The following is a 26,813-nucleotide window of genomic DNA, read 5'->3' on the forward strand; positions in this document are numbered from 1 at the left end:
CCTGGTGCAGGAGGTGCTGAGGGACAGGAGGCTGTATCCAGCAGGTTCAGATGCTCCTGGTGCAGGAGGTGCTGAGGGACAGCATGTGGAGCACAGTCACACGCAGGCAGCCCTGCACATGCACACACAGAGCCCTGGATGCTCTCCCATCCCTCTGCTCCTGGTGCAGGGTTTGAGCTGTCAAAGTCATTTTGGCAGTGGTGAGCCCAGATATAAATTCCTGTGTCCTGTCCATGTGATTCCATACAGCTGTGTTGGATCAGGGGCACAACAAGGACAGACTTGGTCCTCACCAGGCTGCCAAACCTTCAGCAGTGTCTGTGGGCTCTCAGAGGTGCCCACTGGCAGGTTTGGGTTTGATCCTGTTCTGCTGGGAAGCACAGCTAAAGGAATGCTCTCCCCAGCCTGGCAGCAAAGGGGCCATCGAAGCTGCTTGTGACCAGTCCAAGCCAGTGGTGTGTTTGAAAGTGGAGGCACAGATGGTTTGAACTCCAGCCCAGATACCCAGTGCAGACCCAGCCCTGCTGCTCTCAGAGGACAGAACCCTTGGAGGTCTAGGACAGGGCAGCTCCAGTTTTCCAGCTTTTTCTGCCTGCTCTCCTCTCTCAGGGTGCTGCAGGGCCCAGGTCACTCATCACTGCCATCCCAGCTCCTCTCAGCAATGCTGGGCTCTGGTTTGTCTCCCAGGGCAGTTCCAAACCAGCCCCATTTCAGTCCGACCGTGCGGCCGCTCCGGGGAATTCCCGACACAAGCTGAACAAACTCCTCAGACTCAGCTCAAAGCAGCAGCCCACGCTGCCAGCTCTGCACAAGCTGCCAGCCATGGACATGCCCTGAGAATGAGAGAGCCAGGGATTAGCAAAGCATCCCCCAGGAACCAACAGCCTCAAACGGAGCCACCAATCAAACACCCACTGCACGGAGCATTCTCAGGATGGATAAATATCCAAACCCTTGCAGGCAAACTTTATGGCTAGTGAAGAGGAGCTGGAAATTTGCAGACAGGAGCCTTTGACCATATGATATTCCTAAAAGCTACAAGGAGGAGCTGTTTTGATAGCAGTTTGTACCTCCTTCCTTCTCTTCTCTTTCCTGAACAAAGGGAAGCAGATTTCAGACTTAGTGTTGTCGAATGGGCTCCTTAATTCACCCACTGATCAAGATAAAAAAGTGAAGCCAGATGCAAAATAACTGAAAGGCATCTCTGTTTGCTTTGGAGCCTGGAAAGGAGCTGGACTGAATCCCAGGGTTACATCATTTTCATATATAAGCAATCCCTTGCTATAATCGGTGACTGCATCCCCTGCCAGCACACGAGCTGAGCTGCTCAGAAGATTCCTTGCATAGAATGAAACACGGATTCCACTTCAAACCCCACACTGAGTAATTGTTGCTGTTTATCTGCTGCAGCCCACACAGCTTCCAGGGATCCGTGATTTGTCAGGGAAGATGTCCCCTGCCCTGAGGTTCACATCAGTCTGTAACCAGAGAGTGATGCAAGGGCAGGCACTGAACATCTGCAGTTTATATCCATTGCAGGGGATAATGTGGGGACTGGAGGTTCCAGTCCTCTTCCTCCCTGTGGCCTCAGACAGTCCCTTGTCTTTGCCCCTTGGCTGCTCGGGCTCTGAACCTGTGAATGAAGGTGGAGACCCTGTGGGGCTGTTTCCTCCTTCAGCAGGCACAGCCATGGGATCACTGAGCAGGGGGTGCTGGGGCAGGGCTGGATGGTGCTGGAGACAGAGCTGAGACCTCTCCAAGAGCTGCCAGAAGGGAAGGCATCCCTGTCCAGAGCATGGCACCAGCCTGAGCCACAGCTCCTGGGAAGCTCCAACAGCTGGAGAGCCCATGGTCACACTGCAGCCCCTGCGGGGGCCTGGCAGGAGCAGACGGGGAGCAAACCTTGGTCTGCTCTGCAGAGGCTTTTAACAAGGCACCTTTTATCCCAGAGCAAAAGGAAAAGAGAGGGATGCTCAGGACCCGTTTTGAAGTGCACCCAGAAAGGTTGAGATGCACAAAAAGGTGGTGAAATTCTGGGTTTTTGGAGACAGACCTGGGGACAGATGGTCTGAGGTTACCAACAGACACAGATGGTTCCAATAAGGCAAGGAAGGGAGAGTCACATGGGATTCCTGTGGGCTTCTCACATTTTCGAGAGACTAGGTTTGCATTCTTGTCAGCATTAATGAGGTTATTTTTATATTGGAAACATCATCAGATGGGGTGATGTAAAAATATATACATTTTTTAGAGAACTTTATCATTTTTACAGTGGAGCACAGGAATGCTTATTTGTGCAAATTGCTCTCAGGACCCAGACAATTCTTGTCTCTTTGAAGTGTCAGTTGCATTTCCTCGTTAAACATTGTTCTGTCAGGAATTTATGGGGTTATTAAAATGTGTTTGAAGCTCAGACTTGGCCAGGAACTCTTCAATCAGGGAGCAAATTATATTTTCATTTGTTATTGCATTAATTGCATTTTCGGTTAGTGTTTGTATAGATAAATATAGATACAGAAGGGCATAAATATGGAGAAAAAGTATAACAAGCCCATGTGTAATTATGTGTAAAGATGTATCCTACCTAAATTAATGAAGGTGCAGGGAGAGGGACTCTTGCAGAACTAGGATGATTGTAATCACATAAAACTGATACTGTGTTGAATCTCAGTGACAGGGCTCTGGTACAGATTGGGGTGAGTTGTGATGAGAGGGTGAGGCCACAAAATACATGAAAATGTGCCCATTAAAGTAATCACAGTTGTTCTTTTACTGGGAAAGGAAGAACGTGTGTGTGCATGTGCTGACATACAAATTGGTCCTAATATAAACAGAGCAGTCAGAATATGAAACAAGACACATTTACAGCCAATTTGTGTGAACCTTCACTGCAGAAAAGCACTGTGGAGATGGATAGCTCTGGTAATTGCATCCTGCTATTGTAATTCCAGATCTGAGATGTCCAAAAGAGCTGGAGGTTTGTGTGATCTGAGCTTTGGGTGCTAAACTGGGAGTCAAAGCCTGGAGTTGCTCCAGTCTCTGCCACGGACACACAGGGTGACCTTGGCCCAGCCACTGAATCACCTTCCATTCCTCAGAGGCTTTTCCTGTCCTCTGAATGCAGCTGATCCCATGGATTTTCTTTCCCCAGGCATTTGGGAAAGCAAGGGCTGGGTCTCAGCAGTACATGTGAGGGATTAGCAGCAGCCAGGGGTGTGCAGGGTTTGCACCTTGTGGGTTCAAGTGCCTGCAACGTGATGGTGACAGGGCAGAGGTTCAGGGTCTGCAGGTTCAGGTGTGTACATTTGAGACCTTAATCCCTCGGCCAGGTCTGTCCTCGTGGCACCTTTGTCACCTGTGCCAGGAGCTGACCTGTTCCAGCAGACCATGATTTGTGGGACAGCCCTTTGAGCATCCCCAGCTGAGTGGGTGACCATTATTGTGTCTAAAGTATGCAGAGGACAGAAAAAAACAGCCTGAATCATTGCCACGTGACAGTAAAATTTCCTTCTTCTCTGTCCCTTCTTATTTCTTTTAATAACCTTCAATCTGCTGCATAATTGGGTGTTTCACAGAGGAGATCAGCACTGGCTGCTGCACCATCTGAGGAATGGGAATGATTCTTTATTTCTGGCAAATTCAAGCTCCCAGAAAACGAAGTCTCCTTTCCCTGCCTTTCCCTGTGTGGTGCAGAATGCTGTGTACTTGCACAGACCGAGCTGGGAAATAACTCGTCATCTCTCACTTCCCACACAGTGCTGACATGGAAGGGAATTAAATCTGGGCTGGAAAGCTTGGGACAGTGCTGCCACATGCCCTGGGACCTCGCTTGTTCATCGTAGTGGTGTGATCATGTGCTCCAGGCATCAGCTTAAACCAAACCCACCGTGCCAGGGGCTGCCCAGGTGTAAAATCAAACCAGAACCTCGTCCGAGGAAAGGGGCAGGAGCAAGTCCAGAGAATTACAGAGAGAAACACTGGGACAATGTGCTGGTACTAATTCTCGTGAACACTAAACAGGGGATCTACAAGACCAGCTGGAATATTCTGTTAATGTAGTTCAAATCCTCTTTAACCACAAGGAACAGCTTTTCTTGCTAGTTCATTCTCCCTCAGCACAATTTCCATGCGGCTTCCGAAGAAGAAATTCCTCCCTGTGAGAGTGGGGAGGGGCTGGGATGGAATTCCCAGAGAAGCTGTGGCTGCCCCATCCCAGGAAGGGTCCAAGGACAGGTTGGAGCAACCTGTTGGTCTAGTGGAAAGTGTCCCTGCCCATGGCAGGGGGTGGCACTGGATGGGCTTTAAAGTTCCTTCCAAGCCAACCCATTGCATGGCCCCATGGATCAGCAGTGTAGAGTTCCAGCCCAAACTGAATTATGTGTGTGTTTATGTGAGTCAGAGCCCCGAGCAGGCACTGCCTCTGCAGATTGGGCTGCAGGAGGGGGAGTGCCAAAGCCTTGCAGGGTCAGAGCAATGCTCTTCTGGACCGGGGGGACAGGGGACGAGACCTTCAGGGATGTCTAACTGGGCAAAACTTGCAGGATATATTTTTGTTTGCCAGAGGTCTTGGTGCAAGAAGTCTTGGTGCAACCACATAGATGGTGGTGGGGGTTTGTCCATCTAACTCAGTGCCACCTCCCCTCTTGATACACGGGCAGGTGCTTGTGTTTCCAGGCTGGTTCCTCTTCCCTTCCCACCCTCCTCAGCCCCAGGCACTTTGCTCCTCTGAGAATCTGTATAAAACAGGGTTTGTCCAGATTTTAGTGCAGCACTGAAACCCCCACAAGGGGTTTTACAAGCTGAGCTTTACTGCAAAGGATGATTTGAATTGAGGCAAGAAATGAGCCTGTGTAGTGTTGACTTGAGGTTTCCAGAGCAGTGAGGGCTGGGCAGGCTCTGCTCAGGGGATGTTCCTGTGGGGGGCTCATGGAAAGGGCAGCCTTTGGTGTAATGAGCTGAGAAAGAAGAGGGGTTTCTCGTTTGTTTTAAAGAGCAAAACAAGCCAATGGAACACCCTCGTTCAGACTTTCCTCTGCGTAGAGTGAGTAGTTCTGCAGCTGTGGGTAAATGAAATAACTGTTGGAGTAAAACCCTTCCTGGAGGTAATTCTGTGCTGTGGGGGTGGAATTGCACTACCCAGGAGACCAGATGCAGAAAAGTGTCCAGGTATGTGAATTCTCACAGGAAACACTGCAGTGGGTGTTTAGGTTCTGTCAGAATTCAGAGAGTTGCAGAGAGAATCACCTTGTGACAGATGTCCAGGAAACCCATCCCTCCCATGCCTGTTTCTTGCTGAGTGAATGTTGATGCTGCATTGGTGTTGTGTTCCCCTCCTGCAGCTTCCAGCAGCGGGCTGGACTTGCTCTCCTTATCCTTATGGGAAAGCCAGGTCATTGTTTCCTGTGGGATTGCAATGAATTCCTGAAAATAGTAAGCAGTCCCAGCTGAAAAACTTGGACTGTGTCTGGGTCCATCTGCTCTGAGAAGTTGTGAGGGGAACCCTGGGTCTTACATCAGCAACCAGGGACCCTCAGGGACTTGCCAGGCACACAAACCCACCCACAAACCAAGGCACCAGCAGCAGATGCTTGACCTGTAATCCAAGGCATGACTTAAACTAGAGTTTAGTTCAATCCTTGGCTTTCTTTAGTCAGCCCCCCATCCTGGGTGTGAAAGTAAGAAGTACCTGCAGGATCCTGAGGAGTGGCAGTGAGGAACCCCCCCTTCCCGTGTGTCCCCACCAGCAGAAGGCACCTACCCCTGGGACATCAGGGCCACATCCCACCAGGGACTCCCAGGCCGTGGGAGCTCAGAGCCCACGGATTTCAGTGTCCCACCAAAGATTGGTCACCATGAGGGACCTGCAGCAAACTCAGCCCTTTGCAGGCTCAGCAGCAACTGTGAAACCTGTTAAGTCCTGCTGGCACACAGGAATTCTGGTTTAACTCGTGGCTGAATTGTTAGAGCTGTGTGAAGAAACCCAGAAGGAATGCAGCAGGTAGCCAGGGCCTGGGCCTGGAGCACACAATCCAACGAAAACATCCCCAAAGCTGTAACTATTTGTTCATAATTGGATACTGAGGAGCAAACTCTGCCACACAAACCTCCAGTGAGTTCACTGAAAGGCATGAAATGTGTTTTATTAGAGAGTAGCCCCTGTGAGGGGTGATGTGGGGATGGCCAAGTATTACTGATTAACAAGGAACATCACAGAGCACACGAGCAAAATCTGTCACCCTGGAAACTCCCCTGGGTCCTCCCTTATTTTGTCTTAGGAGCCTATTTTAGAGGTGAGGAAATTCAGAGATAAAGTAATTGTCTGATTTCAGAGTCGGGAATAGAAACCTCCTCCTGAAGCAAAGAACAGAAACCAGGAGATAGAGTTTCAAATCCCCCTGCTTTAGACACCAGACATGGTCCCTTTTCAGACTGAGAACAAAACCAGCCGTGCAGACCCCCAGGTCACCCCACACCCCTGTGCTTTGCCTTGTTACTGCTTGCCTGATGATTCTTCCCCCTGCAGACTCGAGGCCACACAGGCACTGCCCAGGAGCTGCTGTTTAACCCATCCTGACATCCCAGCTCACAGGGTTCTGTGGAGCCTGAGAACAAAACCGTAACCTTTCCACACACACTGTTGTGGTGTGGTTTTCCATTGACAGCCATGGAATAGTTAACCTAAACATTAGCTCTTTTTCCTGGAACTAACAGCTCCAAAGCCAAAAGCCTGGAGATCTGCTCATCAGGCTGTTCTGGGCTGGGAGAGCAAAGCCAAGCTGGGCCTTGAGCTGGGCAACCTCTTCCCGAGACAGGGTGAACCCAGCTCCTAAAGGGAGCATCCCAGTCAAACCTTGATCCAGGGCAACACTTATCCCAGACAGAATCACAAAGTTGTGCCTTTAGGACTGATGTCAGAATCCAAGGCAAATCCAGCAAACAGGGATTGCAGGGATGGGAATTATTTCTCACTAAGCACTGGTAGGACAAGCTTCAGTGGACAGTAATTCCCATTTCATTAGCACTGCACAGGGTCATTGTCCCAAGCCATGTAATGTGAAAACAGCCATCAAGTCATGTTCATCTCACATTCACACCATGGAAGATCCTGGCCTGAGTCATGCCCTGTCTTCCTTGCCCAAAGATAAGTTGCAGCCAGAAGGATGCTCCTCAGATCACTGGTTTCTGGAGGCTGCAAGGCTCTCTCTGCCTCTCCAGAGGGATGTTTACCACGGCCCTTGATGAGTTGTTCCAGTTATTGCTGCCAAAAGAATGTGTTTCCTTTTTCACTTGCGTTTTTCTCTCTTTTCCTCATACTCAGTAGGTTTTGTTATTCAACCCTCACAAGAAAGGTCAGAGCCTGGTGTGAGGTGTGTCTTTGATGTGTCACCCAGCCTTCCTCCAAGACCAGCTCCTCCTTTCCAGAAAGACAACGGGAAGAACGACCAGATCTTCCTGGAAATGACACCCATCCCACAGCCCAGATGAGCCAAAAGCAGCTCCTGCAGAAGCAATCAGGGCTGTGGCTGATGTGCACATGCCCCCTCACCTCTGGGAGCCACACTCCTCAGCTCTGGCACGGGCCAGACGTGGAGACTGTTGAGCTCATTCCCACGCTCCAATTTGGCTGTATCATCTTGTTTCACTTTTTTTGGAGGAGTTTGCTCTGATTGTTTCCTTTCCACGAGGTTCCCCAGCTGGTGCAGTCCTGCATGGTGTGGTCAGAGATCTCAAGCCCCAGCTGGCAGAGCAGGGGGTGTTTGCAGGGTCGTGGCAGGTCTGGAGAGCCGGGCACAGATGGGAAGGGATGAGTAAATCAGGAGTAGGGTTTCAACAGGAGGTTGAATTGGCAGAACCACTGAGGGCCCCAGGTGCACAGTGGATGTGCACAGGTATGTGCATAGGGAGCTTTAGTCACCAGCCAGTGTGACTGAACTGGTGCTCTAAATAAGCTCTTCATTATTTCCAGTTCTTTACTGTGTTTGGTTTCCTGTAGTCAATGAGTGCAGCTTTCGGGTTGCTTGAACAGAACAGGGTCATATAAACACAAATATAAACCATTGCTTTAGCATCTGAATAGACCAAACCAGAGCAAGGCATCAAGGAAAGTGGGTTTTCTGCTGCTTTTTTCCTGCTGAATGCAGGCAGGATGCTTGTCTGCAGTGTGGGAAACTGCCTCTGGTACAACTGGAGCTCAGTGGCCATGTGTAAGGTTACTTGTCACTACTCTTTGTAAGTTTATCTTTCCCATTTGGGGTAAATCCCCAAACCTTCTCACTGGCTTCAGCAGAAAACAACATTTTGTACCTCTCTGTTCCTGGGCTTTAGAAAGTCAAATCTAGCATGGCTACACCCAACAGAAAACTCTGCTTTTCTGGTACTGGGGCCCAAGAGAAAACTCCGGATCCTGCTCCAAATGTTCCCACACTGCAGTGCTTTTCACAGACTCTTTTGGGATAAACCAGAACACCCACCGTTCTCAGTGCTGCCTCTGCAACAAGAAACCAGGTTATTAGAACCCCTCTGGGGTGATGACCTTATCAGTGGAAGTCTCCCTCTTAGTTTGGGAGAAAATAGCTCAAGTCTCCAATTTATTATTTATGGAGTGGCCAAGGTGGCAGGAATACCTTGGGAAGGCAGGTTTTATGAGCAAGGCTGAGCTCTAGGCTCTGGCTTTAGTAATGAGATGCAGATGGGCCTGGTTTAGTTGCAGTGATGTTTTATTGTACATTTTAGCATGAAATGAGGCAGTTTGAATGGCTGGTTGGTGACTCAGAGACCCAAAGGTAGCCGGGGAATGAGCCCCTTGCTGCGGGAGGCAGCGATTCCTGGCAGAGCCAGGCACACTCCACACGGGCTGAGCTCACCCAGGGGCTGCCTCACAAAGCCCAGGAGCGAGTTAACAGTTTCCTAAAGCTGTCTCCAGACCCCCTTGTGTGATTTAAAAGGCAGCAGGCTGCCAGCTCAGCTTTATTTCCAGCTCACAGAATCCTACCGTGTCATAGAAGCTGCCTGGGAATCTGGGGTTACCTTGGCAGGGGTTTGGAGCAGCAAAACCACCTGGAGACCCCCGAGCTGCCCACCAGTGCTGATTCCAGTGACAGAATGTTGGGGGGAAGCAGATATGGATTATCCTCAGGGTCATTCTCACCCTGCTCTTTCCCCAGTGTCACCTTTGTCCAGGCACAAAGGGATGCATTTGGGGTGGGAGGTTTGCAAAGTGCCCTGTGCAAGGACCACTTTCCCAAGAGAGGATCCACTCCATGTTGGCTCTGGGCAGTTTTTTCCCTGGAGCCACAGGAGAGGAGCATGAGCTGCCTGTGCTGGTTGGCTCTGCAGACAGACAGGCAGACAGACAGACAGTCCCTGCCTCCCCTCCCCGTGGGCTCAGAGCTGCTCTCAGACCCTCTGGGACTCCCCACTCTGTTCCTCCTCCTCTCCCCACTCCTCACCTCACACATCTGGGGGAGTTCCATGCCTGGACTGGGTTCAAACCATCCCTGGGATCCTTGGGAGGGGGATTTGTCTCCGAAAACTGAGTGCTGGTTTCTCCCATCATGGATGTGCTTTGCCCTTGTAGTAGCTGCAGTCTGGCAAATCATGTCTTTGCAGGCACTAGTGTAACTCTCAGATTTATTTAATATATTTAATGGTTGCTTGTTACTTGTTTGGCCAGTATCTCCTCAAGTTTTTGTGAATGCTTGAGTCAGAATCAGATATCAAATCACAGGCTGATTATTAAATTTCCTTTTCCTCTCACTTTCTCTTTTCCTTGTTCTCTTTCTCTTTTCTTTATTTCTGTATTTCTTTTTAATTCTCTCTCCTCCTTTTCATAGCAACAGGGTAAACCAGGATATTGTTTATGGAAAGTCTGTATTACTATTGACCCATACAAAATAACATTAAGGATCATATCTTTTCCAAGGCCTCTCTTTAAACCAGGCAAAAGAAGCCAGTCCCAGTGTTTTATGATCTTAAAATGTTGATATTTTTCCAGGTATTAATTCCAGCTTGATAGGAAACCAAAAACAACAGAGACATTTTTCATCTTTGCTTCAGAAAAATGTGCTCCATCTTTGTCTGTTAAAGAGAGAGCTCCTGAGTCCTGTGGAGGGGATGTCCCTGCTCTGGGACCCACTTCCCTTTCCTAAATTCCCTCTTTGCTGTGCCATGTGTGAGCCTGTTCCTGAACAGCTGGAACCACAGAGAGCAGGGCTGGAATGGGACAAAGGAAAAAGCCTCGTCCTGGTTTGAGTCCTGTTGGGATGAGGGCCAGAGGACTGGCTGGTCAGGGAGCAAAGGAATCCTGCAGCATCCCAGGAGAAGGGTGGATTCAGCACACTGAACCCCAGGCAGTGTCTGTGCAGGTCCCAGTGTGGTGCTCTCAGTGACAGTCCAGCTCCCTGACAGCTTGCAGTCAGTCAAAAGCAGAAGGAGAGGCAGGAGGGGGTGGGAAGTGGCTTGGACGAGGCTTTGGAGTTCCCAGGAAATGCCACAGCTTGGCTGAGGCACCTGCTGCTCTGAGCACCTCTGCCCCCAGATCCCTGCCAGGCACAAAGGCTCCAACTGCTCTCCTGAACAGCAACCAACACCCTGAGCTGCAGCTCCTGCAGGCTCCTGTCCCCAGAGCCCCACGGCCACCCTGCCCTGCCAGCCCAGGCAGTGCTGCTCAGCCAGGTGGGAAGGACAAAGGGAAAGGCTGGGATCAAGTGTGCAACCCTGGGGCACTCCCAGGACAGGGGCTGTGGGCAGAGGAGACACCAGAGACAAGGGAGACACAGGAGACAGAGGAGACACAGGAGGCAGAGGAGACACAGGAGGCAGAGGAGACACAGCCCCCATGGTCCAGTGTCCACACACAGCCCCCATGGTGTCCATGGTCACACCCAGCTCAGTGTCCATGGTCACACCCAGCAGACTGTCCCTGGTCACACCCAGCCCCCACAGCTCGGTGTCTGTGGACACAGACATTCCAGACAGTCCCCATTTCCCAGTGTCCATGGCACTGCTCCTGCCTCCAGCCCTAACTCAGCTGTTGGAAGTGCAAGAGCGAGGCCACTCAGAGCAGAATTGATTTTTCCTGAGCCTCCCAGAGCTGCTCTCTAGAAAAACAACAGAAAATGTGAGAGTGAACTGCCCTTGCTGATTTTGCTGATTCCACTAAATTTCAGGTTTAATAATGTCTCCATGTTGCTTCAATTGTCTCTTCTGAGGCACAGCTGTGACTCTCCCCCCTGAAGGGTTGTGGCTGCACAAAGGGAAATAAAACTCAGCCAAGGCATTGGACACAGCAGCCTTTCAATATCCAGCCTGTTCCCTACGTTCATACATCCTGGATCTCCAGTTTCTGCCTCCCTGCTAGAAAGACTCAGAACTGGCTCCTCATTCTCAAAGCTCTGGTTTAACCTGGTTAAGGAGTTTTTTTCTCCTGGGATTAAAGGTGACTTTCTGTTGAAGGATGCAAAGTAGCATTCAGTGGAAATGGGTTCATTTCCTGCCTCCTGGATATTCTGACACCATCTTCCACATCCGCCCCACCTAAATTTGGACACCTAAACGAGGTGATGAACCTTGGTGGGGAGCCAAGAGGGGCTGCTAACTGGTGGTCACTGAGACCCTCATAAAATCTCAGCTATGGGAAGGTCCCTGTGAGCCTGTGATCCCTGTGGTCCCTGTCCCACTGACAGTAGAGACATCCTCTCACCTGTGGTACCTCAGACACTCCCACTGGTTTTGCATCCAGACATCAAGGCTGAACAAGGCATTTGGGCCCCTTTATTTAGAGGATCTGTTAGTGCCACATCCAATTCTGTTATCTGTGGGATGAACAGAACTGTGCTGGCAATGAGGAGCCCTGGAAAACCTTGGCTGGGTGGGTGATGAGCCAACCAACCTGCTCTTCATCCAGACCCTTCTCCAGGTCCAACAGTGCTGACTGGAGCAGGTCAGCAATGCTGAGGGTTTATTTTCCTCCTGCAGTTCACACACAGAGCCCAGTTGTGAGTCAGGCCCCACTTTGGGTAAGTGCAGGTGGGAAAACGTGTCTGGACACGTTTCAGAGAGAGCTGACTCCTTGAGAGCTTGAGGGTTAAACTGTTTGTCTCACACTCTGCTGGCACAGCCTCTGCACTTTTGTTATCATATTGCTAGGTACAAGGGGGTAGCATCCAGCTCTTTGCTTAAAGGAGTTCTCTCCCTCCTGGACCTGCTTTGCATTTGTACCCAGGGCACCAGTAAAACATTTGCTGCCCCTCGTACAAGGGCACAGTAGTTTGTTTCCTGGACATGCTCTTGTCATTCAGTCTGACAGTTCTCCTCCCTGAGGAGCTGCTGGCTTCCCCATCTCCTCTGAGGCAGGGGAGCTGCCAAAGTCCATCTCAGTCCATCTGGCCTGAAAAGTTCTCTCTGGCATTGTCCCCCATCTGGGTGAGAGGAAAGTCGAGATGGAACACAAGAGCTCCCTGGGTCTGGCAGTTCTCCAAGGGAGGGGGGAGCCTGCCCTGTGTCCCTGCCCTCCACACGTGCTGGATGCTCTGCAGGTCCCACTGCACAGCAGGAGGACGGACAGGTCACTGTCAGTGCAGGGCAGCACAGTGAGCTGGGAGCAAAGGACATGGGAGGGGATAGGGAATGACATGTGGGAGCTGAGGGAAAAAGCACATCCATCCTGTGCTAGGGAGAGAAGGTTTGAACTCTGGAGTGAGACCAGCATAAAGCACAGGGCAGGGGGCAGAGGGAGGTGATGCTCCGTGCTGAGATTTTAAGCAAATACGTTGGGACAGGCCTGCTGAGTGAGGGGAAGTCTGAACCTGAGTTAACTGGGTCAGGTCTGGCTCTCGTGTCTGTGTCCCTGTGCTGTCTCTGCCCTGCATCGGAGCAGCCTGTGCTCAGACTCCAGCCCAGCTGCTTGCCCAGAGCAGCATGTGCACAGGCCATGTCTGAGGGTTAGCAAGGACACGGGAGAATTAATCACAGTGGAAAAAAGAGCTCTGTCATTGCAAAGCAACCCTATTCCTGGAGAAGGAGTCGTCTCTGGTCGTGGATATCTGCAGTAGCTCGTGAGCAGGGGCTCTCTGGGTCGTAGCTGACTGCAAGGACTGATGCAAACACAGTGCAGGGACAGCTGGTGTGACTTGGGAGCCTCTTTTGTCTGATAATGGCACTGCTGAGCTGTCCCAGCCCATTCTCATCAAATCTTTGCCAGTGCCCAGGATTCACAGGATGTGCTCCTTTACCCTTCTGAACCGTGCCTTGAGCACGAGATGGCTTGTAGTCCTCAAGCCCTGCCCCAGCCCCAAACCCAAAGGTTTCTGAGCCTCTCTGCATCCTCCTGAATGCTCTCAGGGCAGTGCTCAGTCCCATTTGGACCAACAGCTCCATAACCTCACTCCCAGAGCATCCAGACAGAGCAACTCTCCATACAAAAACAACTGCAACTTTTTGTTCTCTGGCCACGATTTCTGACTTCTACTGCTTTTTGTTCGGGTTTATTTTATTCTCATCATAAATAAAGAAAACAAAGTAGTGCAAAAAATGGTCTGAAATGACTAAAGTTGCATGGCAGGAGATGTGGCACTGGAACAAGGAAAACATTCTCATGGGGTTTTTTTCTGAGTAGAACAGTTTATGTCAGGGTCAGACTTCGCCTCACTCAGCAGGCCTCCCCACAGTATTTACTTAAAATCTCAGCAAAGTGCATTAACACAACGTTAAAGCAGAGATAGGAGCCCAGGGAGAGCAAATGGGCCCAGGGGTGCTCTGGGCTGGGGCAGGGAGTGCTCATTGCAGGCTGTGCTCTGCCCTGGTTTGGGCAGCACTGGAGATGAAGGATGTGTGGAGCGTTCCTGCTCCCTCTGGCACTTCATTTGGTGTTGGCATTTGTCCTGTGCAAGGGCTGGAGAACAAGCCCCACTGCACAGCCAGCAGTGGCAGCTCAGTGTGGGGCAGTGGTGTCCCTGTCCCTCCCCCGTGTCGCGCTGTCAGGACAAGCCTGACAAGGCTGAGCCTCGATCCTCAGGGAGGGGCATCACCGTGGGTGTGTTCTGACCATCCCAGGGGCTCTGCTCTGCTCCCAGCCTGTTCCTCAGGGAGAGCCTGGTTGGACCAGAGGCTGTTCCTGCAGCCAGAAATGCAGGGCTCAGAGGAGCAGCCCGGGGTGGGGGGGTCACCTCGATGCACTTCAAGGCACTGGGGAATCTCTGCCTCCCTTAAAGGACCTTTGCTTGCCCCAGGCAGGCTGAGCTCGGCTGGGGCTGCTCCTCCAGCCCCAGTGCTGGGCAGGGAACCCCCTTCCCTCTGAGGGCTCAGGCAGATGTTCCTCCCCATCCCCAGAGCACAGATCCTGCTGGCAGAGCTCCTGGAGAGGAGCATCCCTGTCACCCTGTCTGTGCATCCCTGGGTCACCCTGTCTGTGCATCCCTGGGTCACCCTGTCTGTGCATCCCTGGCTCAGCCCTTCCACGCTGGCTCCCTCTCCTCTGTCACATCCTCCCAGCACCACTTCTCCCAGCATCTCCCTTGTTCACTTTGGGCCCTTCCTGCAGAGCATTTGTCCATAGGCTGGGAGGAGATTCAGAGCTGGAGAGAGGATTTGAATGATTGATGTTTTTACCCCGACAAATCTACTCCAGCCTGCAGGGGCTCAATGCTCCCTTTGGCATTTTTTCACCAGGAAAAACATTTACTTTGGGAGAGGAAAGAGGAAAACAGAAAATAAGCCCATGTTCACAAGTCCAAAAAATAAAGAATGGACGCAGAAATCCTCTGGTGCCTTTTAGGATGATTTCATATCTAAAGGAATGAATCCATAATACAATAGTGCTGATTCTGACATTCGAGTATTTACAGTGGGATCTTTTGCAGGTGGAACTTTGGAGAAAAAAAAGAAAAAAAGAACAGCTCAGAGGGCAAAGGTTTTGTTTAAAAATGTACAACAAACTGTAGCTTAGCACCAAAGAGTGAGAAAAGTAGTTTATTGGCTTCTCACAAGCACTTGAGTATCAAGATATCCTGATGAGGAATGGATGCATTTCAGGAAAAATTCTGAGCAAGAAACTGTCCTTGTTAAATGAACCTTCCCTTTTGCCTGGTTGGTAAATGGTAGAAAGGGACACAAAAGCCAAGTGTGGGAAGGAGAGAGAGGCTCCAAAGGAGCAGAGCCCAGATTTTGTGCTGTTGGAAGTTCAAGGCTGAGGTGTGGGAAGAGGCACCTGTGGCTGCAGGGACAGACCATGGGCTGTGCACAGACTCCAGTGCCAGCTCTGAAACACAGGAATGGGGGACAAGGACAAGGGGGAATGGCATTAAGCTGGTGGAGGGCAGGTTTATATTGGATATTAAGGCAAACTTCTTTATTCAGAGGGTGGGGAGGCCCTGGCACAGGTTGCCCAGAGAAGCTGTGGCTGCCCCATCCCTGGAAATGTCCAAGGCCAGGCTGGAGCAACCTGGGCTAGTGGAAGGTGTCCCTGCCCGTGGCAGGGGGTGGCACTGGATGGGCTTTAAGGTCCCTCCCAACCCAAACCATTCCCTGATTCTGTGGAAGAGGCTCCTGCAGTGTCAGCAGGACCTGGAGTGCCCCGTGCTGCGCTGGGAAGATCCTGGAGCTGGAGACCAGCAGGGGAGGTTTCCTCCTGCTCTGCAGCCAGAGCTGTGTCGGGGTGTCCCCTCTCATTGCTCAGCACAGGAGTTGCTCTCCCAGCCCCGGGGAGGGAGTGGGGCCGGGGCTGTACCCGGGGCACTGGCACTGGGGCAGATTTGGGCACAGCCCGGGGGTGGCTCAGCTGGGATGTGTTGCCTCAGTGATAACTCTGCTTTTCCCCTGTTCTCTCGTTTCAGGGCCGCTGCATCAACTTCACCAGAGTGAAGAACACCGAGGCCCCCCCCAAGTACCCCCTCAACAACTCGTACCCCCCGTCAGCTCCCCCCCCGGCCCCCATCTACACCCCCCCGCCCCCAGCCCCCATCTACACCCCCCCTCCGCCCAGCTCCCCCACCCCACACCCCCCCTCCCCATCCTCCACCCTCCCCCCGCTGCCCCCCCCTCCCCAGGCCCCCCCTCCCAACCGGGCCCCCCCTCCCTCCCGGCCCCCCCCTCGCCCCACAGTCTAGGGGGGGGTCGGCCTTGCTCCCGTCTCTTCCACGAGTGTCCCAGAGGCTCTTCCAGCAGTACTGTATCACATCCCTCCTGGGGGGAAGGGGGCAGAGGAACCGGAGCCTTCCTGGAACGGGTGACAGCAGAACCAGCGGCTCCGTAGTCGTCTTTCTCCTTTAGTTTTCTCCTATTTTTTGACTCCCTTGTGCATCGGTGCCACCAAACTATCGCAGCAAGAAAAGCCAAGAGGCTGCAGGAGCAGGACAAACAACTCCTGAGTTCCATTCCAGCAAGGCTCTCCCCAGACCTGGTCCCCCTGTGCCCCATCATGGTGATTCCAGGATACACTGGAAAAAAGGAATGGATAACTAGAGTGAGCTCTTTACAAAGGAAATTCTCCCCGGGGAAGGACTGCAAAAGACTCTTCCAAGTGCAGACATCCCAGCCAGCGACCTGGAGACAGCTGCACAAACGTCCTGGGACAAGGTTGGATGTGTGGCAGGACACTGATCCCCTCCTCCTCCTGTGCCAGCTGCCAAGGGAACGGTGACAACAGCAGCTCTGCCAGCACAGGAACCCTCTAAATGTGGGGAGAATCACTCACAGGCAGCTGTTCCCACGGACCAGGAGCTGGAGGCGGGAAGGTATTGGCATCTGAGAGGGTCTGGAAAGGAGAAGGGGTTGGTCTCTGGGGTGTGGATCCGAGGATGTTGGTATGTGGAAGTGCAGGTGGATGAAAATGGAGTGTAACAAGGAAAATTAATTACATGGGAAGATAAAACCAGTCAGGGCATCACGAGGCTGTGACCCCATCCCTGAGGACACCAACAACTGGGGACAGGGCAGCCTGCAGTGCTGCCAGTGGGACAGAGGAGGTGGCAAACACTGGAGTCTGGGAAAGGTAAGGTTGGCAGGAGAGCCTTTGTGTTCAGTTTGGACAATGATGTGCATCCAGTCAGTCACTCCGCAGCTCTGAAGTGTAATTTAATGTTTCCACTTTAAAGGGGAAGATTCTGAATACAAACCAGAGGTTTGGTGTATCGAGGTCTCCAAATCCAGTCTGCTTGGGCTCCTTGTTTCTGACAGTTTGAAATGGTCACCACTGATGCCTTCCTGTTTCTGTAAATCCCATTCTTTTGCCCTAGAAACGTTTTCATGTGGATTTTTGTATTTTCCTTTCCTTTCCTAAATAAGTAGCAGATGCCTCCCAAACTCGGAGTGAAGAAGAGCCAGTGTGCTTACTCACTCCTGTCAGCTCTCCACAGCATCACTCCCATTAGCAGTTGTTGACTAAGGCAAAACTCAGCCCACGGGACTCTCCAGATGGGAATCAGTCTGCCAAGGAATGCACTGGCTGCATTTCTCCTGCTTTCTCCTCACCTCCACGGGACCCCCACCACATCCCTCTGCATCACTCATGCACACCTGTATCCTACAGCAAACCTGAGCACCTGCCTTTGCATCCCAGAGCCAGAGACGGGTGGGACCACTCAGCATTCCAGCCAAACCTCTGGCTCCCTGGGTTCCTGTCGGGATCAGTTCTCACAAAGCTCTGTCTCTGCAAATTGCAGAGTCATAAGAGATGAACCATCTTTGTATCTGCAGTTCTATGGATAGTGAAGGGTTGTCACCTCATTTTTTACCAGATAAAGAAATGCTTTGCCAAGTACTTCCTTCAGTGCTGTTGGATATATTAATTCTAGCTTTTTCTAGCAAAACAAGAAAAAAAAGGAAAAAGAAAAAAAATTGCTCAAGGAGGAAAGGGAAGAGAGGAAAGAGACTCAGTGGAGACTTGCCCTGGGCCCCTTTGGGTGGGGACAGGAGGGAGCCCTCAGCACGAGGCTCTGGGTCACTGTCACACACCAGCTTCACCCTCCCCAGGGTCAGGGTCAGGTCTTAGGTGAGATGAACACCCGTCACGATGGACCCCAGGATCCAGTCCCCAGCCAGGGCTGGCTGTCCTTCCCAAAGGCTCCTCAGCTCCCCCCACGCTGCTCTGGCTGCAGGCAGCACGGAGCAGTGCCCAGCTGGGAGCAAAACCACCAGTTCTGCTGCTCACCCCTTCAGGTTTATCAGCTCCAGGCCGTGGATGGTTCCACAGGACGACTTCGTGGTTGGCAGGTGGGAGGGAGAAGCTTTAACACCCTGACACAAGTTTGGTTGGACTCCCTCGTGGGATGGACGGGATCTGGTTAGAAAAAGAGCTGTTTGGTTTGGTTTCATGATGGAAGGTGTGAAAACTGGGAATGGTGTAATACAGGATCAATAGATATGGCCCTAACAGATCCTCAGTATTCCAAAAAAGGTGGAAAGGAAGTTGATTTTCAATATGGCATTGGGAATTTTATTTTTTAAGTTCAATTAACCAATAAATTAGTTAATTGGTTAATTAACCAATAAACCTACTGCTGGGGGAAAAATAAAAGCAGTGTATTCTCCATGACTTCTTGCAGATGTATATAGAAATATTCATTCTCCCCAAAGTAAGGGAAAAAAACCCTACAGATTTAAAGAAGCAAAACAAAGCCTAGATCAAGCCTAGGCTAGAAAAACCCTGATTTTCAAATACCCCCTATGCAATCATCCAGTTTGTGAATGAAAAACAAGCTCCAAATTTTTTGTTGTACATATTGTTGCTGCATGCTTACCATATGTTAGATGGAAGCATTTCCTATCCCTTGTGGATAAAAGAACATTTTTCAAGTTGTAGTAAATTATTCTAAAGCCAATGACATTTCATGGCATGTTATCGTATCAAGCTGTGCTTGTTGTATTTTTTCTTTACGGTTGTATTGCTTTGTTTTATAAATGTACAAATATTTCCTGTAGTGACGAACACCTGTTTTACATGGCATTAATTGAGGCACTGCAGCTCCAGGCCACACACCCCCCTTGCTCCATTGGCAAAGGGGTTGATCCGGGGTGGGATCCGGCCGGAGCACGGCGTGGGGACAAAGCCAAGCACTCCCAGTCTGCAGTGGGTTGGCTTTGGAGACACTTCCTAATGTTCTCAGAAAAACTGAGAGCATGTTTGGTGGTGAATTTTGTACCTGATTTGTATTTAGGAAAGAATTCCTCCCTGTGAGTGTGTTGAGGGGCTGGGATGGAATTCCCAGAGAAGCTGTGGCTGCCGCACCCCTGGAAGTGTCCAAGGCCAGGTTGGAGCAACCTGGGCTAGTGGAAGGTGTCCCTGCTCATGGCAGGGGGTGGCACTGGGTGGGCTTTACAGTCCCTTCCAACCCAAACCATTCTGTGATTCTGTGATTTAGGATCAACCTACATCTGGCTGCAGAAATGGCTCCCAAAAGTACCACACCTGCCTTTAAAATCTGTGCTCCCTTTGTGCCAGATCCTAAAGATTGACTTGGGAACTTAATGTAAGGCCATCAAGGGTGAAAACTTGGTCCTGAAATAAACTCAGCTCGCACTGCCAATTAATGCTGTGTAAATGAGGGTGGATGCTGGAGCACCGTGCCCTGGTGTGGTGCCCTACGTACTCTGTGTCTATAAACCTGTCCTGGAACACGTTGTGTTGCCATCAGTCCACACCAGCCAACGCCCAAGGAAACGTTCATTCCAGAACAAAAGGACCTGAGTGACGCTGCAGCTGCTCTGCCATCTCAGAGACCCCAGCAGGTCTCACTGGTTACCAGTTGCTCCAGTCTGGACTGGTCTGAGCAGCAGTAAAAGGTGTCTGATGGCACCAAACCAATAACCAGTCGTTTGGTTTGCTCTGAACAGGTCACTTTGATTCCTCCCAGTGTTTCTCATTCATTCAAAACTCTCTGTCAGTGCCTCGCAGCCTCAAAGGACTGAGCAGCTGTGTTTGACAAAGAGGCAGATTATGTTTTATTTTAATTGCCAGAATGTCACAGATTGTTGCTGGCTGTACTTTGAAGTGCTCACCCACGTGAACTTTGCGGTTGCCCAAATTCCCTCCCTACTCCTTGGTGTGTGCAGGCATCTTCTGCACTGTTTATTTTGGGGAAGGGGGGTGTCTGGCTTCTGAGGGCTCTGGCAAGACTTGGGGTAACCAGTCAAGGATGTTGACTTGTGTGTGGTGCTGATGCAGGGAAGAAGCAGAACCGACCCTGTTGTGCTGTTGAATTTCATGTTGTCAGCTCAGCCAGTGATGTTTTACTCCCTCTGTTTGTTGCATGTGTCGTGTTAAATTCAGTCATTACTCTTGCTGCCCTTGATGTTACTATTAAAGAACTACACCAGTCTGGGCCGGGCTCTGTGCAGTTCCTTGCCGAGGGAAAGCAAACGAAGCAGGAGAATCCTGGGCAACAGGTTTCCTCAAAAACTGGCTTTTTGTTATCCTGGGGAGCTCAAGCTTGGTGATTTTCTTCCCAGAGCACTTCTGCCTGACATAAAGGCTGTTTTCACTGGGATGTGACACAGCCCAAACTGTCACTTCCTCCCCTGGTCCCCAGAGCCTCCCAAACTCCCATTTCACACATGAGCTCTTCCCAGAGGCACTTTGAACAGAGCACAGCCATCAGAAATAACCAGTCTTAACTATTACTAACTCATCTGGGTTTTGCTATGGTTGGGATAGTTTATTCCACAAAGGAGATTAACGGAGCATGAAGAAGTTCAGCCTCAGCACCTGCTCTCCTTCAGCCAAGCACATACACCGAGGCTTTTACCTTCCTCTGGAAAGGTGAGCTGGCACTTCCCTCAGCATGTCCAACCTGGCAAGTCTGGGCTCAGCCTGCATTTTTCTTACTGTGTTTTATTTAAGCCAAACTTGTAAATGCAGAGAGGGAAGTCACAGTGCTCAGCAGGTCCTGCTCTCACCCGGCCAGAAGGTGCTTTTTAAACCAAGACTCAAACAAAATCAGTTGCTTTGCTTAGAAGGGACAGGTGAAAAAAAACACAGGGAAAGTTAAGCCTGAGCTCAGGAGAGACAGTGCAAACAAACTCACCTCGATGGCAGCCCTGGGTCTGTCAGGGCGTGGAATTCCACGGAATTGGCCAAATGAAATCCCATCACTACATGGACGAAAAACAAACAGGAAAGCAGTGGGACCAGGGAGGCTGGTTTGCCTTTCCATCAGCTGCCTCAGGAAAGCCTGGGCCTGTCCCAGGGACCCCTCTGTGCTGATCCAGCCCAGGCTGCAGCACCGGGCAAAAGACGGGGCAGATTTCCCCAGACAGGACATTATTTGGGAGTGAAGGTGTCCCAGAGCAAAGGGGGACACGGCTGGGCTGGAGCCCTGAACACGAGGCCTCACCCAGCTTGGGTGATCCACACCAGTCTGGGCTCACTCTCACCAGTCTGGGCTCATTCACACCAGTCTGGGCTCACTCACACCAGTTTGGGCTCACTCTCACCAGTTTGGGCTCATTCACACCAGTTTGGGCTCACTCTCACCAGTCTGGGCTCATTCACACCAGTTTGGGCTCACTCTCACCTGCCCCACAAGGATTCCCAGCTGGAGCAGGGCCGGGCTCCCAGTCTGGGCTCCTGGGGGACTGAGGGGCTCTGTGTCTGTGTGAGGGGTTTTGGGGGCTCTGTGTCTGTGTGAGGGATTTTGGGGGATTCTGTGTCTGTGTGAGAGATTTTGGGGGGCTCTGTGTCTGGATGGGGGGTTTTGGGGGGCTCTGTGTCTGTGTGAGGGGTTTTGGGGGTTCTGTGTCTGTGTGAGGGGTTTTGGGGGCTCTCTGTCTGTGTGAGGGGCCCGGGGGTGGTGGCACAGTGCCTCAGGCACCAGCTCCTCTGTGGAGCGAGGAAGAGGAGGAGGCCGGGATGGGCCTGGGGAAGGAACAGAAATGGCGAGTCCTGGCTGGGCTTTTCCAGGGATTTCTGTGGTTCCTGTGCAGAGGCCGCGAGGGAAGGGGCTGCTCTCCCCTGGGCTCTGCCCCTGGACAGAGGCTGTGCTGCAGAGCTGGCACTGGGAATGCTGCCCTGGCACAGGAGGCACGAGGGGTGCAGGGACAGACCCCGGCAGGGGGGGTTTGGGGGCTGCTCCCAGTGCTCTGCCCTGGGTGTTCCCCCAGGGCTCACCTGCCCTGAGAAAGCTGAGGAGTTCCTCACTTTGAAGGGAAAGAAATTGCTTTTTTTTCCTCTAGACCTGGCAGAGAAAACCCCTCTGAGCCACAGAAAAGGGTTTGTGTGGGGCTGATGAAAACACTGAGGACGCTCAGACCCAGAGCATCCTCTCCCTGTCGTGGTTGCCAGAGAGTGCAATGCACTTTTTTGAAGAAACAGCCGTACTTGTGAAAATAACACAAGCTACAAAATAAATAATGTTGGACGCAGACGGTGTGTCCTGTGTGACACAGACAGTGAAAGTCTGTAACACATTGCCAGAGCAAATTTTGAGATTATTTAAATATTTTTAATACTGAAATGCTTGGAAGGGTCCTTCCTGCTATCAGGGGAAGGGAAAACACCTTGGAAAGGCCCAGAGCACCAGGGAAGGGGTTTTCTTGTGCCGCCAGGTCAGTGCAGATGTCCCCAGAGCGGGGTGTCCCTGGTGGGGAAGCTCTGCCCCTCCACCCCGGGTGCTTCCCCCCTCACGGTGGGTGTGCAGCCCAGGCTGGGATTGTTCTAGTTCCCCACAGACACTGAACTGTGGGGCCTTTTCCAGAGCTGGAGGAATTAACAGGGATGGAGAAACGATAGCGTGCAAAAATACCACAGGGAGTGGAAAACTGAGCTGAGCAATGAGGTAACTTGGTCTCGCAGGAAAGCTGGGGTTTCGATATCCCACGTTCCATTCCCACTCCAAATCCCTCCTGGCACCTCCTCGGGGTGTGTGTCTTCAGCTGCTCCCACGAGGTGCTTTGTGCTTCTCTCTTCTTGCCTGTTTGTAACCTGAGGATGGCTGGGAATGGGATGTGGGGATCCTTCCTCCAGGTATTCCTTACTCAGTGGAAAGTCTCTGGGAAAGTAGAAGCCAGGCAGGAATAGGGAATGTCTGCATTCCTTCAGTCTGTTCTTGGTCATGGCTGACATGAGAAATGGGAGCACCTTTGGCCTCAGGAAGGTTTGTCTGCCTGTCAGAATTCCCACGTAACCTCCCATGGTGCCACTGCTGTGACTCGTGTGGGCAAACCTGGAGCTGTTTTAGAGACAAGCTGGGGAAAAAATCCTCTGGGAAAGTGAGATTTTTTTTTTCCTGATCTTGGCTCTGAAGTGCCTGAGTTCAGACAAAATGAAAATTTCTGTACATTGCCCAACTGGACTGAAGTGGCTGAGGAGAAGGCTGGGATTGATTCCCAGGTTTTATTTAAGGGATTTATATATAAATAGATATAATTTTATTTAAGGTATCAGGGCGCTTGTAAGCTTGTGATATAAATAAATGTATTTTTATATATAGAAATATTATTTTATTTAAGGTATCAGGACGCTTGTGAACTTTTGATTTAAATAAATAAATATATATATGTAAATACTATTTTATTTAAGGTATTGGGGTGCTTGTGAGCCCTTGAATACCTTCAGTGAAAGGATGCAAGGACAAAATGCCCTCACCGTGGGGGCTGTGCCTCCCCCTCCTGCTCACACGGCACAGACCCCGTAACCACGGCAACGGCAGATGTGGAAAAAACTGCTGGGAATGAATGGGAGGTATTTTTAACTGTGTCTAATGCAAGGGAGCCAACGTGGGCAGCATTCCATGGACTGCCAGAACAGATCCCACGGGGGAGAACTTGGGAATTTCTGTTTTGATGGGAATTTGACAGTCGTTAACTTTTCTGGGGTGAGATCAGTGTGTGTGTGATGATGCGACAGCGATCACAGACTCCTGTTCCACAGCCTGTCATGGAAACTGGAGAGATTTCCAGTTGCTAAAAATGCACTGAAATAACTGCAGTAGCATCAGACGGGTTTTTGTTTGTTTTTTTTAAACAGTCCAGCTCAGAAGGTCAAAGTCTGAAGTCATTCTCATTTGTCTGCCTCTGCCTGTTCCTGTCTGGGTGGGGAAGGGGATGGTCCAGGCTGCTCCCCCAGCCTGAGACAATCTGGTGAAAATAATTTCCTTGCAAAATAAAATAGGTTTGGGGTTTTTTTTTGTTAGAGAAGGATGTGGAGGCAAATAACCTGTGCAGGGTGAAAGAGGCAGTTGTTGGCAGAGCTGTGATTTGCATCCTGGGCACTCCTGTGACAACAGCCTGTCCTCCAGGCATGACAGCAAACCATTGTTTTCTCCTTTGCAGTTGTAGGAGAATCTTATAAGTTGCTTTTTTTAGGAGACTGAGTAATTTGCATTGACCCAAATAACTCAGAGAAAAGCGGTGTTGGTTCCTGACTGTGACAGTGGGGGAACTGAGGGTACACGTGGCACCATCCGCCTTCAGAGGCAAAAAAAAACAGGCAAAGTCCTCAGTAGTTTTGTCCCCAGTCCCTCTGGCTTTACACAGGGCACAGTCAGTCTCTGGAGGCAACAAAACCAGGGAAAGTCCTTGGTAACTCCAAGTCCTTGGTTCCTGGGCTGCTCCTTCTGTGAGAGCAAACCAGTCTGGAGGTGCCTCCACAGCAGAGAACCTGTTTATATCCAGTGACTGACCCATTTCCCAGCCAGCAGCAATCCCATGTGGATTGGAGCATCCCTGGGTTTGGGAAAAGCCAGATTGGGAGGATATAAGGAGCAGAGCTGTTGGTGGCACTTATTGCTAAAGTAAAACTAGAGCTCAGGTACTGGAACACCAGATTTTATGAAAGTTTTGTCTTCTTAACAGTTAAAACCTGGCCATGTGCTGCCTCAGCAGGTGTTCCCAGGTGGAACACACCTTCCTTTGGGATTTATAGATAATGACTGGGACCAGGTGTTGCACATGTGCTTCTGAAAAGGGTCTGTGCTTCTGTGCCCAGCTCTGGCACTGGCTTTGCCCCTGATCCTGACTCGTGCCATCCCCTGGAGCTCCGTCTTGTTTCCTTTGCTGTTCTCTTTGGGCTTGCATGACTGCACAGTTTGGGGGCTTTTTGACAAAGAAACCCGGGATTAGTTCCTTTTAACAGATTTCTGGTTCTTTAAGCATCCAAACGTTCCCTGTAGCAGCAGGGGAAAGTTTAGGTAATGCTGCAAGTATGGAGGTAACTCTATCTGCTCCTCTGAGGCCAAACTGGCAAAGGTTTCAGTGCCCATTGGACATGGAAGCCATCAGACAGTGACTGAGCCCTGTGCTGGCTGCTGATCCCACCTGGATCCCACAGGATCCCAGCCCCCCTGTTCCCATACAAAGGCCAGGCAGACAAGGGGCTCTTCTGTCTGACCTGGGAAAGAATCGAAGGCAAATGTTAGAGGGGAGCAAGGGCTTGGCTTTTCCTGCTAAAGCCAAAAGCTTTTCAGGCATTCCTGGGAAGCATCTCAGGAAAGGGAACAGCAGCACCAGTAGCTGTATCCTGTGATCCCAGGGTGCAATCCATGACAAGTCTGGGCCATGCTGTGAAGTCCTGCACGCCTGTGTCATGGATCTGATGTCATGGATCTCATCTGACCTTGTTCTGCACGTCCCTGCTGCTGCTCCCTGTGGGGGCAGGAGACCCCCCAGCACCCCCAGAGCTGTGCCCGGGGCTGTCTGTGCTCCAGCAGCACTGAGGGACATTTGGGAGCTTGGTGGGGTAAGACCTGGATGGCCCTGGAAGTGTCCCAGGCCAGGTTGGAGCAACCTGGGCTACTGGGAGGTGTCCCTGCCCATGGCAGGGGTGGCACTGGATGAGCTGTAAGGTCCCTCCCAACCCAACCCATTCCATGGCTCCATGGGTTGTGGGTCCCTCCCGTCTGTGGTGGGGCAGCCCCATCACACACCCGTTCCTGCAGCCTGGGGTGGGTTAAACACCCCTCAGTGCCGGGTGGCTCCGAATCCGAGGGGTCCTGGTCCCCGTCTGGGCCACTGTCTAGCACAGATTTTCCTGTTTGCTCAGTTTGTCCATCCCTGTGCCACCTCCAGGGCGGGCAGAGCTCCCCAGCTCTGGCTGTGGCTTGTGCCAGGCTGGCAGAGTGTGTGCCCTGAGGGGAGAGCAGGGGCTGTGTCTGGAGCTGGGCTGGCAGTGCTGGGCCGTCCTGCCCCTCCTGGCTGCAGGATGTGTGCTGGGAGAAGGGCTGCAGCACTTGGCCTTCACTTGACACCCCTTCCAAAGGATTTCTGACTGCAAAACTTGGCTGCCTCGGGCAGCAGCTGTGGCCAAGTGTGGGACCACCCAGGCCACCGGCCTCCTCCACTGTGGCACATTGTAACGTTCCCACAACACAGAATTAAATCAATAAGAAACAGACCCGAATGTGAGAAACCAAAAAAAAAAAAAAAAAAAAAAGAAGGCACAAACTGCTGGAAACCAGCCAGAGAATCCATTGATTCAGTGGGATAAACACAGATCTTGACTGGGATGGGAGGGAGGGATCCCAGCAGCTTATGTGACCTTTGATTTTAGCAGGCAAAGGTCATGGAACATAACAAATAAATCATAATAAACCCAAAGCTGGATTTAGAGAAGGAACCGGAGCATTGCAATTCCAACACCACTGAGCTCCCACAGCTCTGAAACCAGTTTGAACAGGGGAGTTCACAGGAACCACTTCGTGGGATTGGCAAGGAGGAAGCAAACCTGCCCTCGGGCTCTGAAGGTAGGGGGGAGCCGGGGAGGGGCTGCAGAACCACTGATGCTGGGCAGAGCAGAGCTCCCTGCACACACAGAGATCCCTGCACACACAGAGATCCTGGACACACAGAGATAGATCCCTGCACACACAGAGATCCTGCACACACAG

The 26,813-nt window shown here is 51.3% G+C and overlaps 1 protein-coding gene across 1 annotated transcript in view; it reads left to right on the forward strand.

Annotated features, from left to right (window-relative positions):
- ANTXR1 (ANTXR cell adhesion molecule 1) overlaps positions 1-19,255 on the forward strand; it is a 104,117-nt gene extending 84,862 nt beyond the window's left edge. Inside the window, exon 18 of the mRNA XM_027697591.1 lies at positions 15,831-19,255. Within this exon, the coding sequence (XP_027553392.1) occupies positions 15,831-16,103 (273 nt within the window). The 3' untranslated portion in view covers positions 16,104-19,255. The remainder of the gene's footprint in view (positions 1-15,830) is intronic.
- Positions 19,256-26,813: the final 7,558 nt, after the last annotated feature.

Source organism: Neopelma chrysocephalum, unplaced genomic scaffold (assembly GCF_003984885.1).
Source record: "Neopelma chrysocephalum unplaced genomic scaffold, ASM398488v2 Primary Assembly neopelma1_120, whole genome shotgun sequence".
NCBI classification, from domain to species: Eukaryota; Metazoa; Chordata; class Aves; order Passeriformes; family Pipridae; genus Neopelma; species Neopelma chrysocephalum.